General features: G+C 36.8%; 1 protein-coding gene across 1 annotated transcript; it reads left to right on the top strand.

Moving 5' to 3' along the window:
• Positions 1 to 1,722: 1,722 nt before the first annotated feature.
• On the top strand, positions 1,723 to 7,860 carry LOC126883590 (uncharacterized). Its single transcript, XM_050649241.1, has 3 exons — positions 1,723 to 2,002; positions 2,154 to 2,742; positions 7,857 to 7,860. The coding sequence occupies exons 1-3, from the start codon at positions 1,723 to 1,725 to the stop codon at positions 7,858 to 7,860; spliced, it is 873 nt and encodes a 290-aa protein (XP_050505198.1).
• The last annotated feature ends 6,323 nt before the right edge of the window (positions 7,861 to 14,183 follow it).

Here is a 14,183-nt window from a genome sequence, read left to right as displayed (position 1 = left end):
TCCTGATCATATTTTCCTTTAGATTCTCTTCGTTTGTCCATTAATTGTAAAATCTCATCTGTCATCCATTCCTGTTTGTTATTTCTGGATGATACTTTTAGATGTTTCTCTATTGCATTGTTCATTTGTTGTTTAATAGTTTTCCAAAGAACGTTTATGTCATCGGACTCGGTAATTCTGTGGTGGTCAGTATTTCTTAAATTTTTATTCAATTCTTTATTTACTGAGTGTTGTATAGTGTCGTTTTTCAATAATCGGATGTATAGTTTGTGTTGAGGTTTTTGTTTCTTTATTATTTTCCATCTTGCGGGCACTTTTACAACAACAGGATTGTGATCAGAATTGATGTCAGCTCCAGGATATGTTTTTGCATTGATGATAGCGTTGTGATATCTTTTGTTGACCAATATGTAATCTATTTGGTTACGGAATATTCTGTTTTCATCGTGTTGTGGTGAAGTCCAAGTGTATAATCTGCGAGGATGTAATTTAAACCACGTATTTGTCACTACCATGTTGCGTTGTTGGCAGAATTCGGTCATTCTCTCTCCCGTGTCGTTCCGCACTCCAAGTCCGAAATCTCCAGTCAATCCAGATACCTTTCCTCTACCTAACTTAGCGTTAAAGTCACCTAAGATAAATGTTAGGTCTCGTTTTTTGGTCATCTTTATAAGTTTTTCTACATCAGCATACCACGCTTCTAGCTCTTCCATGGGTTTATCTGTCGTAAGGGGAATAAGTCTGAAAGATGTTAATATTTACTGGCTTTCCGGATAGTTGAATAAGCAGACATCGGTCCGAAAATGGCACAAAGTTTGTGACGGCATGGTTGTAATAGTTTTCTAAAATTATGCCAACTCCGTTACGATGAGCCGGATCATTATTACCAGAGTAATAGAAAGTTTTGTTCATGGTTTTAACTTTACCTGAACCTGGCCATCTAACTTCACTCAAACCCAATATCTGCAATCCTAAACCTTTCATCCCGGGGCATGCATTTGCGAGTTTTCCTGTTTCGAACAGACTTCCAACGTTCCATGTTGCAATCTTAAAATTTGTATTCAAAATATTTAAATTGTTCCTCCCGGGGATTCTTCGCACCCCTTGATCATCTAAGAACTTCCGGGGACTAGGGGCCATTTCTGTTTGTGCTTTCATTGTAGTTTTCTTGGGAAATATATACCATAGTGGTTTCCCGTTGCCTTCTCTGGTTTGTATTTTAGCCGATCCTCTGGATATAGACGCTATTTGCAGCCGCTCACTCTGGGCCAGACACTGCGTGCTAGTTGATTTCATACAAACCCTAAAATCAATGGATTGCCACTTCCGCCATCCATACCGTACCAAAGGTGTCCTCCGCCATGGGTGCCGTTGTGGTCTTCATCCGTAACCCTGGACAAGGGACCCTAAACAGGTACTAGTTTCCCAGGTCAGGAAACCCCTGGAATCTACGGGGGGCAGGGATTGATTCATTTTCCCTGATAAGACTATCCAAAGGAGTTCCTACCCGCTACCCGATCGAAAACATTACTTGTGCTAATACAAAGAAATTCTTCTAAGGATTATTATAAATTTTATTTTTTGTGGAAATGGCGTATGTTTAATTTTTGACTCGGGGGACAGAGTTGCTCGCGTCCGTGGTCTATCGTAAGGTACGATCACACGTGTCCCCTGGGTAACGCTAAATGAGCAGCAGCGATTCGTCGTTACGCGCGCTGATCCATGAGTGTACGAATCCCTACTCGAAACGGCCCTTCTCAGGGCAGCGACGCAGACCTCAAAGTCATCTTCTGGAACGCTGGAGGTCTAAGCAACAGCAAGTTTTTAGAACTCAAACGAAGCGTTCTCGAAAAGAACGTTGATATATATGTCATTGTAGAGGCAGGAGCCGCTACAGACACACCTCACCTCTACTCTACAGTTAGCTATTTAACCCATGTGCTGAAGAGGAGTCGACAAGTAGCGTCAGGAATTATCATCGGAATCAAAACCCCTCTAGTATGCAAGACTAACATAATCCACGAAATGCAGGATAGAGATAAACTGGAAATGTTCCAGGTCAAAGTCAAAAAAAAAAAAAAAAAAAAAAAAAAAGGTCAAAGTCTGGAAAAACTCGAAACATGTCACCCTTTTCTTACTATACAATCCGCCAGATAATATACCTGCATTGGAATTGGTAGAGCAACAAATCCAGCCAAGTACCATCATAATTGGAGATTTCAATAGTCCATCCACGAGATGGGGCTACTCTAGAACCACCAACGTTGGGAAACACCTCGAGGACTTTTTGGATAACAACTATCTTGATGTAGTGAACACCCCACCTACGTTCTTATCGTTTAGAGGAAGTCAATCAAGGCCCGATCTTGTCGTAACACACCCACACATTACAGGGAAGACCAGTGTAACCCTCCTGGACGACGCAGCAGGCTGCGGTCACCGCGCTCTGCTAGTGACATGCAAACTGGCAAAGGACAAAAAAGCCCAAAATCGCGCCCCGCGCTGGAATTTTAAAAAGGCGGATTGGAAAAAGTACAGGGAATGCACAGATGAAGTCCTTACTCAACTAACACTACAAGAACCAGAAGAAGCAGCAAAGAAAGTAACCGAGGCCATACTTAAATGTGCAAAAGAGTGCATACCGCGAGGTCAAATTAAGGGCTATAAGACTTTCTGGTCCCCAACGCTATCCAAATTGAAAGCTTCCAGAAATAAAGCCAGGGGCAAAGCTGAAAAATCCAGGCAAATGAACGATTGTGTAGAGCTTCGAAAGAGACAAGCGATCCTAACTCAAGCCATTAAGTCAGGGAAAAGAGAAGCTTTCAAATCCTTCCTTGCTAAGCTCGACTTCCGAAAAGACGGCGTCAAAGCGCACAGGTTCGTTACTACGCTAAACAATGATGGAAACAAGCAACAGCAAATGCCAATGAGAGGCATGGCTAGAGAACTCACTACACATGCCGATATAGCAAACGAACTCTGTAAACACTACACAAAAGTGAGTAACATTAAGATAAATAAGAGGGAGAGAGCAAGACTGTTGCGCTATCCCCCTCCCCGGCGGATGAGCAAAAGTATAAAGGACATCTGTACAGAAGATTTCTCGATATCAGAGCTGGAAGCGGCTCTCTCTGACACAAAAACGAAAAAGGCAGCAGGGATTGACGAGTTGTACCCGGAAATGCTTAAATATCTGGGAACCGCAGCCAAAAACACCATTCTGAACTTGATTAACCTAACATGGAATTCAAGAGTCCCAAGTCAATGGAGGAAGAGCGGGGTCATACCCACCCTAAAGAAACAAAAAGACCCGGGCCTAACTGATAGCTACCGGCCAATATCTCTCACAAGCTCCTTATCCAAAGTAGCCGAAAAAATGGTTCTGGACAGACTGAACCGAGCCATAACCCATCTTGAACTGATTGACGACGCACAAGCTGGCTTCAGGAAACACAGGAACACCATGGACCATGTAGTCGAGTTTGCTCAAAAAGTCAAGGATGCTTTCCACCGTAAGATGTCAACAGTTGCAGTGCTAGTAGACCTCAAAGCTGCATACGACACAGTATGGAGAGGTTTGCTGTTACACAAGATAGCGAAGTCTGGAATTGACGGTAAACTGTTCAATTGGATAAAATCTTTTCTCGGTGAAAGGTATCAGAGAGTCAAATTTCACAACCATTATTCCAAATTCAGACTACAAAGACAAGGGCTGCCGCAAGGAGCTGTCATCAGCTGTCAATTGTTCAACCTAATGATAAACGATGTGCTCGCAATGATTAGAAGGACACCTGGTGTTGATGCCCTCCTGTATGCCGATGACCTCCTAATATGGGCAACAAGTAGCAGTCTGAAAGCGCTCGAGGGAGTAGTGAACCAGGCTCTCAAAAATCTAGAAAAATGGGCGGATAAAAACTGCCTAACTGTCAGTACAACCAAAACCGTATATCAAGTACTTACCCTTTCAACAAAGCAGACTGCTGTCAAGCTGACATACAAAGGAGTCGACCTGGAAAGAGAGGATGTAACGAAATACCTGGGGGTTTACATAGATAAGAAAATGACGTGGAAACCTCAAATCGACGACATTGCAGAGAAAGCCACAAAGCGATGTCGACTGCTCAAACGTCTCACAGCAACAAAATGGGGCGCCACGCAAGATGTCTTGGTAGCAACATACAAAACCTATGTCAGGCCGATACTAGAATATGGGAGTGAAGCTACAATAACTGCGAGTACAAACACCACCTCCAAGCTTGAAGTCACCCAGAACACTGCCCTTCGCGTCATCACCGGTGCTCCAAAATCAACACCGATTACATCAATGGAAGCCCAGACTGGTATTGAACCAATACAATGCCGCAGAGAGCAACACGCGTTAACCTTCTGGGAAAGGCAAAGACGAATACTTCCACAAAAATGGGACGAATATAGACAAGCAGCCTCACGTCTTAAAACACAAACCACTCCGCTTACAGTAGCAAATCAAATCATGGAAAAATACCACATTGACCTGTCGAAAGCCGCCCCCTTCCCAGCGCAAACTACACTCGCTCGCTGTCTACCAAATACAGAATTGCGTCTTGAAAACCATAACGACCCGAAGCACTTATCGTCAGACATTGTCCTAAGGAAAGCCGCCCTAGAGACGATACACACCAATTACCCAGCGCATGAGTGGCTCCACATCTACTGCGATGGCTCCTCGATGCCGGACTCGGGAAGAACAGGAGCAGGATATGTCTCAACGTTCTCCAAAGGCTCCATAGCTGTGGGTGCCCCTCTCACCAACTATGATGGCGAAATTGCTGCTATACACGAAGCCGCTAAAAGTCTCGAGAATCTCCAACACCCCCAAAAAGTTGCCTTCTTCATCGACTGCCAAGCCGCAATCCTCGCCCTGTCGACAAATCGATATACCGACTGTGCCCAAACAATATCTTGCCGCGTCCAACTATCGAACTTGCTGGAAAAAGGGTGGCTGATTACTTTACAATGGATCCCTAGTCATGTCGGTGTTGAAGGGAATGAAGCGGCGGATGAACTTGCAAAAGAAGGCACTGCTCTTCCACAGCCCCCTAGCTTCCAATCTTACACATCAGCAAAGTCCACCATTAAAAGAGGAATCAAAGCGAAGATAAAAGACCAGCAAATACAAGCCGGTGCTGGAAAATCTTGGGCCCACCTAATAGAGTCACCAATCCCTCACAACTTGCCGAGACCCATCAGTGTAGCCGCGTTCAGAACAACTACGGGGCATGACTACCTGGCCTCCCATCTACATCGCATCGGCGTCCGTGAAAATGACAACTGTCCACTATGTAATCAGCCCCAGATGGATGCTGCTCAGCTCCCAGAGTGCCCAGCCCTGATAACAGACCCACCCGAGGAGGATGAAGATCGCCTACGAGAAACGGCTCGTCTATACTGGTCAGCGCGCCGCCAAATGGCTAACATGCCAAGGGTGGGCGTTGGCTAGTAAGTAAGTAAGTAAGTAATTTTTGACTTTTTCCTAAAAATTCGAAGCGGTTCTTTTATTTTCATTATAACTTACTTAATTTTGACGCTATTACCTTGTTCTGAAGCTCATTTGATAGGTACTCCGAAGTACTTTGACAAATGTTTAGCAAGAATATTTTATACATTGCATCGTTTTCCCGTTATTTAAGCTTGAATACTTAGATTTGAGTACTAGTCGAAAAAAATACACATTCAATTGCCAATAACTCACTTTGAACTAACATTAGTTTAGTTATTTATGTGAGGAGTATATTCAGTCTTTTATTATTTTCAATTTCAGTAATAATACCTTTTTTGTAAAAGCTTACAGTTTTTGATTTATACATGAAAAACCGATTTAAAACATGCATTTTTTTACGAAAAAATAAAATTTTTGTCCTTTAATAACTCAAAAAGTGTTGATATATTTTAATAACATTATATATAAAAAATTTTGCTTATAATTTGTCCCGCTACGGACTTATGGTATTATTTTTTATAAAATAATTTTCACTCCCGAGAAGGGGTGGTATCTACCCCCAGGGTAAAAGCGCAAGTTAGCATCATGTCACCTTTGTTCCTTTAGGTATCCTCTAATTAGTCACCAATTTTCATGAAAATCGATGGAGGTTCAACGAAATCGGAGGTGAAAACCTTCAGTGACTGCACTAAGAAATAATAAGAAAAATGGAGTAAGACAAGAAGTTGCGCTCACAACGGTATTTTTCTTCTATCACTAGACAAGATAATAAAAAAGATGTCAAACGAACGAAGTATAAATAAGAATGCAATACAAATAATATGATATGCAACCGATACAACCATCAACCATAGTAGCAACAGATAAAAGGGCATTAAAGAAAACCTTCCAAGAAATAGACAACCAAGCCAAACTGAGAGGACTGGAAATAAATGAAAATAAAACAAAATACATGAAAGTAAGCAAGAAAAATAAGACACAAATGACAGAACTGATAATAGACTCACACAGATTCGAAGAGGTTGAAACGTTAAAATATTGAAGAGTATTAGTCAACAGAAGAAATGAAAGTTTAGATATGAAAAGAACAATTCAAGCGGGAAATAAAGCGTTCTACAGAAATAAAAAAAAGTTTTCCACCCACCTCTACCGAAATATACTTTTCCGAACCTGATTGTAGGGAGCAAAGTTGTACTTTTCCTCCCTAGGGAGGAAAAGTAAAAGTGACGTCATCGTATTTCATTCATGAAATATAACTTATTGACGCCCTTTAAAATATCTATTTTCTATAACGTAAGTATCTATACATTTTAACATTTATTTATAAAATACCCTGTATTTTGCAGGATGGTAAATAACAGTAAATTGTTATTTTGATTTAACAATGTTTACATTAATAATTTGACTTGTATTTGACAGTTGACAGTTATATGGTACCTACTTGTTAGTTTTAGTTCTAATAAATTTTGTTGATTAGTTACATAAATAAAATAAGTAAAAATGAAAAAATGACTTGTTATGTGAGGAAGGTGGAAAAACCATATGTATAACATGGGAGTAAAGTGCCTTTTCCTCCCTTGAATGATTACTTTCATTCTCGGGAGGAAAAGTAGCACTTTCCTCCCTTGTTATACAAATAGCTATTACATATAAAAAGATAAGCGGAAACATAGAAATGAAAATTTTCAAAATGACCATAAGATCTTCAGAGACATTTACATTAACAGCAAGAGAAGAAGATCAACTGACAGTGAGTCATAAGAAAAGTTTGACTGGCGAAAGAGAGGAGAGGGTACGATATGTTTGTTTTGAGTGATTTAACGGCCGAGAGAGAGATTCTGGTAAGGAAGAGGATAGGAAGTTTGTTTTGGTTTTTGAAAAATAGAGAAAAGGACAAGGAGGCTGAAATAGAATTGCAAGAGAAAAGGTTGTTCCTGTGATAAAAAAGGTATTTATAGGGTGAGAGAAAAAGTGGTGAATCGTGAAAGAAAGTTTGTGAAGTTTTTGTGGCAGCAGAAAACATTAGAGTAACAAGAGATCATCAAGCCCACAATTTGTAAGTTTTTTTTAATTTAAAAATAATTTGAGGCGAGGCCGTGTATGTTTGGTATAGAGATTGAACGATATCAGGAGATTGGAGAAGCAGCATAAGGAGAATCAATTCAAAGTTTAGTTTTGTTTTTATTGAAAACAAAAGATATGCCCATAGATTCAAAGCGAATTTGTGTTTTGTATTACATGATTGAATAGAGACAGTTTTTCGCACAAATTCATAGGACCGTAGAGAATATTAGAATTATATTATGACCTGTTTTTTATTTATATTGATAATTATATGGTATAATCTTTTTTTTTCTTTATGTAAATTTAATTTTAGATAGCCGGTAAATTAATCTTAAATTATGGTATAATATAATGATAAAAGGAACATAGTATGGTATTGTTTGTGTATTTTTATTCTTTTCTGTTATCATACTTGAAAACAAAATGATACTGAGCAACGGAAGTAACTACTGAGACAAACAAAGTTATGGGTAAATTCATCAATTTAGAAATTGTGTTTTAATGTTGTTGTCCTTACCATAACAATATTTCTTCGCCTCAAAGCAACAGTAGGATATGTAAAAAAAGTGACTTTTGCGATATCCATGTCAAATGATTCGAAATAAACTCTTCTGTTGAGTGTAACACTAAGATAAATAAAAAGTTAAATACTTTTTTCATAATATTACATATCCTTGTGTAGCTTAATTCCTTTTAGCCCAATTTCTATAATGCAACACTAATACAACATACATATCATACCATTATATTTTGTCGTTTACCCATTTTGGTCATCAATATTAATGCAACACTACGTTATCTTACGCACATATCCTACTGTATCCATGTAGTTAGTTATTGCTGAGTTGCGATTATGTATTTGTTTATATTATCCAGTTTGTGGTCACAATTTTATCTTCAGTAATCTTAAACAATAGTTCTATTACATGGATGTTAAAAGGTGTATATTAAGAGTAAAAATTAATAATTCAGCCAATTTAAATTGTCAAAATTATGGGTATCTAGAAGTCAGTATTTAGTGTATTTAGCGAACAAAAATAATACTGATTCTGAATTGTTATCTGGAATTTAACAAGCACAAGAAAAATGTAAGTTAAATTCATGAGAAATTCCCCTCTAGAAATTTCGGGCTGATTTAAGAAAATGCAATAAGTTTTTACTTTCACAACTTTCAGCATCCGCTATTACCAAAATTGATTCTGATGGTTTTTTCATTTTATTTTGTTTAATATCTTGACAAATTTTTAAATTTTTGGAAAACAAGTATGTTCAATGTTCATGTTATAATTTATGTAATAACATGTTTGAACAACAAAATTGTTTTGTTTTTTTTTTGTATTGAAATGTGTAAAATTTTAAACAAAACTTTAGTGCAATATAAGTTTATATAACAGAAATTTACGGATATCGTTAAAAAACAGATTATCTTTGAGGACAACAGTAGGACAACTAACTTTTTTTCCAATTATTTTTCACTTTTTTATCAATTAATATAAATTGTTATATGACGCATGTAGCAAGTTAGGTACTCAAATAAAATTCCATATATGAGTCTCGTTCGAACGTTCGGACAGTAAAGTCGTTATCGTAGATAACCATTAGTTTATAACTGGTTTTTAATTTCACAAGTTTTTGTTAGTGAAGTGCAAAACAACACATCTATTAATCATTGGGTGATGATAGATTTGTGATGATAGATTTTGTTATCATTGGATGATAACAAATTTAGTGAGTGCCTATTTAATTTACCTACTTCATAATATTTAACATGTCAGAGAACGTCAATAACCCTACTAAATCCTATTCAGCTGCGTTAACCCAGAACTCGAATCTACTCCAAACAGAGATCAAGCCGTAGTTTTTACATCAATAGATGGTTTTAAAATGCAAGACTATCTCCTACAGATTGGACCAATAGTGAACCCACATAATGTAATATATTGTTCACGCATCTCTAACAATCGAGTATGCATATACTTGAGAGATAAAAACATTGTCGACGATTTTCTAAAAAATAATGGAAGTATCACAATTAATAACACTCGTATAGTTGCTCGAAGATTAATTACCCCATCAGATAGATTGCTAATATCTAATGCAAGCCCCACAATTTCTAGTGAATAAATCACAGGATGTTTACAAAATCTAGGAATAACATTATTATCGCCAATGATACAACTGAGAATTGGAGCTACTGACCCAGCTTACAGCCATATACTTAGCTTTAGAAGACAAATTTACATCTCGCCTCCAGAAAATGCATCTTTACCGGAATACATTGATATAGAACAAGATGGAATAGTAAATAGGTTACATTTAACACTAGACATCCACAACTGTTTCAAATGCAAGCAGGCAGGACACAATGCTTTACAATGCACTGCCTCATTTCCACCACCTATGAGTATAATACCTACAGGAAGCAATAATCAATCAGACAACATAACTCAGGCCCAGAATTCAGCACTTTCTATTTCTGACACCACTACAGCTTCTTCTTCCAATAATACACAACCCATCAAAGACCCCAGTTCACTAATACAACAAAACGTACCCCTAGATATGTCTAAGCTATCTACGCCACAAAATCCAGAACTGTCAAACTCACCCCTCTCTCAAACTTTAAATACCCCTATGAATCTTGAGACAAACAAAAATATTTTGGTGGACAATACAAAGTCCGATCACCCCTTAACACAAAATATCGCACAAAAACGTACCGCTTCTGCTGTTTCTTCTCCTACTTCTGAAGATGTCCAATTCGGAACTCCAACTATAACACAAAATAAGAAAAAGAGCAAAACAAAAAAAAACCTGAACAAAACATAAAGTTTCCAGACAATACTAAAACATATTATATAGATAATTACTCGCCTCCTTTTTGCCTCAACAGTCAGCAAGTTGAAAGTCTACTAGAAAATTGCTACGGCTGCTCTGATGTAGTAACGGTGGCGAAGGATTATAACTCTGACATTGTAGCTATTATCACTATATTGGATGAAATTCACCCACATTTAGAAGACCGAACAACAAAATATCGCTGCACTAAACTGAGAAAAAAATTAGCTGTACAAATTAATTTACAACTTAATTTAACGAATTTGGATTCTGAAAGTGATTCATCCACTTTTTAATTTTTGTGTTCATTAATAAAATATAATCACTTATGTATAACAAAATTTTACAGTGGAATATAAATAGCTTTAAAACTCGTTTACCTGTGTTACAGTTGTTAATCAATCAATACACACCAGAAATTATTTGTCTTCAAGAAACTAATTTTAAAGATTCCACCTGCATGAATCTAAAATCTTTTAATTCATATTTTAAAAATAGGGATAATGCTGGTCACGCTTTAGGTGGCGTTGCCATTTATGTAAAAGAACAAATAATATCCAAAGAAATTCCTCTAAGCACAAATCTGGATGCTGTAGCTGTACAAATTGGTACAACACAAAAAGTTAACATGTAATATATATATACCTCCAAATTATAACCTAGAAGAACAACATCTTGTAAACCTAATAAATCAGGTACCTACCTAATCCAAAATTTATACTGTGAGATCTAAATGGACATAACACTAACTGGGGTTCCTTTAAAACTACATCTGCCGGAAAAAAGATTGAAAATATAGTGAACACGTTAAATCTTGCAATACTAAACGATGGTAGTAGCACCCACTTAAACTTATCGACAGGGACATTTTCTTCTATAGATATCTCACTTTGTACGCCCACTCTTCAAATAAATCACAATTGGTACGTAGAAAAAGACTTATATGGGAGTGATCATTACACGATTGTAATAGAAAAACACTTGATTAAATCTACGCCAGTTAAGCCTGACCCGAGGTGGAGGTTAGACAAAGCTGACTGGGGCCTTTTTCAAGAAATTATCCGTAGTGAATCTTCAATGATTTGTTTAGATAATACAATAGACGAAATAATTCTACAATTCAATAAAATCATAACCAAAGCAGCTATAAAAGCAATAGGAAAAACAAAGTTCATTGAAAGAGATAAAGTTACTCCCTGGTGGAATGAAGAATGTAAATAAGCCATTAAACTAAGTAAAAAAGCTCTTCAAAAGTATAAAAGACACAAAAATCTACAAAATTTAATCGAACTTAAAAGGAGTAGGGCTAGTGCCAAACTGGTTACCACAAGATCTAAAAGACAATCCTGGATAAAATATGTAGAAACGATAAATAATTACACACCTGTATCAAAAGTTTGGAGGAAAATAAAGAAGATAACAGGCTCGAGTTCATATCAAGGAATATGTTCATTAGAATTAGACAATAAATCATCTACAACAGACCATGCAGAAATCGTAGAAAAAATAGCCAAAACATTCCAGTTAACATCATCAAATTTTATTTATGATTAAGATTTCCTAACATATAAAGAACAAAAATAAAGTATTCCTATCAACATAGTAAACAATAATGAACCTATAAACGTACTTATCACAATCAGAGAAATAAGAGAGGTGTTAGATTCTTTAAAGGACACATCTCCAGGTCCGGATGACATTCCAGCCTCTTTTCTGAAACACCTACCTGAAGAAGCTTTAGAAATTTTATTAAAAATATACAATCGTATATGGACTAAACATGAATTTCCCAGATTATGGAAATCCTCTATAACTATTCCCAGCTTAAAACCTAATAAACCACGAAACAAAGCAGATTCTTATCGTCCTGTCTCTCTAACTTGTGTCATATGTAAGCTTTTAGAAAAAATTATAAATAACCGTTTGTTGTGGTGTCTGGAAGAAAACAACCATCTGATTAATGAACAATCTGGATTTCGTCCTTTAAAATCGGCCACCGACAACTTAGTAGATCTAGAAACGCATATTAATAACGCCTTCTGTAACAACCAGAAATGTATTGCAATTTATTTTGATTTGCCTAAAGCATTTGATATGGCCTGGAATCACAAAATAATATCAAAACTGAAATCATGGGGTTATCAAGGAAATATACTCGCTTTTGTTAAAAATTTTCTTCTAAATAGAAATTTGAAGCTAAAAGTAAACGGTCTTCTATTTAATGTGAAATATCAAGAAAATGGCACACCTCAGGGATCAGTGATCAGTCCGACGCTTTTTCTTATAGCTATTAATGATATAATCAAATCAATGAATAAACCCATTGAAGCCAGATTATATGCTGATGATCTCATAATATTCTTAAAGGGAAACAATATACAGAGTATGGCCAAATTACTACAAGATCAACTCGATAAATTTATATCTTGGTCAAAAAAGAGTGGTTTTCAATTTGCTTCATCCAAAACTCGCTGTATCCTATTTTCAAATAGACCAAAGCAGATAAAGGAGATACCTATTTTAAAATTTGGAGGTCAGAGACTCGAATATGTAGAAACAATTAAATATCTAGGTCTGATATTTGATCGAGCTTTAACTTGGAAAGAACATATTAAATATATTTCAGCAGCATGTCAAAAAAGACTAAACTTCTTGAAATGTCTTTCTGGTACAAACTGGGGAGCGGACGGTAGGACTCTACTGACATTATATAAAAATCTGATCCATTCCAAGATTGATTATGGATGCCAAGCTTACTCATCTGCTTCAAAAACAACTCTAAAAGTTTTAGATATCGTACAAAACAACGCTATTAGAATAATATGTGGTGCATTTAGAACAACTCCTATTATAAGTCTTCAGGCCGAACTCGGTAAACTACCTTTAGATTAAGGAAGACAGGAATTAATACTCTCATATGCAGTGAAGCGGTACTCTTCACAATGTCACCAAACTATTTGCTCTTCAAGCACTCAGCATACAAAAACTCACATTCCCTTTCAAGAAAAATGCAAACGAATCATAAATGAACTACACCTTAAAGTTCCCAAAATCTATCCTAGCAAAATACCAACTCCCCCTCCTTGACTAATATCTTCTCCTCATTTAATAATGGATCTAGTGTCAGAAAATAAAAAAGAAACCAATCGTCATATAATTATTTCTAAATAGCAAACCTTAATTTCCCAATTTTCCTCATTCGAACAGTTATTCACTGATGGATCAAAGACTAAATATTGTGTAGCATCTGCCTTTGTAACACAGAATGAAATAAAGAAATATAAACTAGAGGGGACAAACACTATTTTAACAGGAGAACTCTTTGCGATATATAAAGCCCTATGTCATGTTAGGAAAAGTTCTCAAATTAACTTTCTCATAATTACGGACTCTTTAAATTCTTTAGAAATCATCTCTAAAATCTATTCTCCCCACCTTGTGGCCAAACTCATAAGACAAGAATTGCACAAACTAAATCACAAAAATGTTGCTTTCCTGTGAGTTCCATCTCATATTGGAATCGCTGGAAATGAACTGGCAGATAAACATGCTCGAGAAGCCTTAGAGGACGCAACTATAGAGATCTATCCAACAACTCCAGCGTCAGATCTCAAGTCATATTTCCACAGCAAAATAGTTGATATATGGAATAGCATATGGCATGAAAACCAGGCGGCTATGACCAAGCCGCAATTGCGAGATGATCACTTGGGAAAATCGATTTGTGGAATTATCAGACCATCGTTGAAATGTTGGTTTTATTTGAGATAAAACCAACATTTCAACGATGGTCTGATAATTC

The sequence above is a fragment of the Diabrotica virgifera genome, chromosome 4 (genome assembly GCF_917563875.1).
Source record: "Diabrotica virgifera virgifera chromosome 4, PGI_DIABVI_V3a".
Taxonomy (NCBI): Eukaryota; Metazoa; Arthropoda; class Insecta; order Coleoptera; family Chrysomelidae; genus Diabrotica; species Diabrotica virgifera.
Note: the sequence above shows the minus strand (reverse complement) of the source record. Positions and strands in the feature narration are given on the sequence as shown.

Coding starts and splice junctions, on each gene's coding strand:
- LOC126883590 (XM_050649241.1), top strand. CDS start 1,723: ATGAGTGTACGAATCCCTACTCGAAACGGCCCTTCTCAGGGCAGCGAC. Junction 2,003..2,153: donor AATCAAAACCCCTCTAGTAT/GCAAGACTAACA, acceptor ACAATCCGCCAG/ATAATATACCTGCATTGGAA.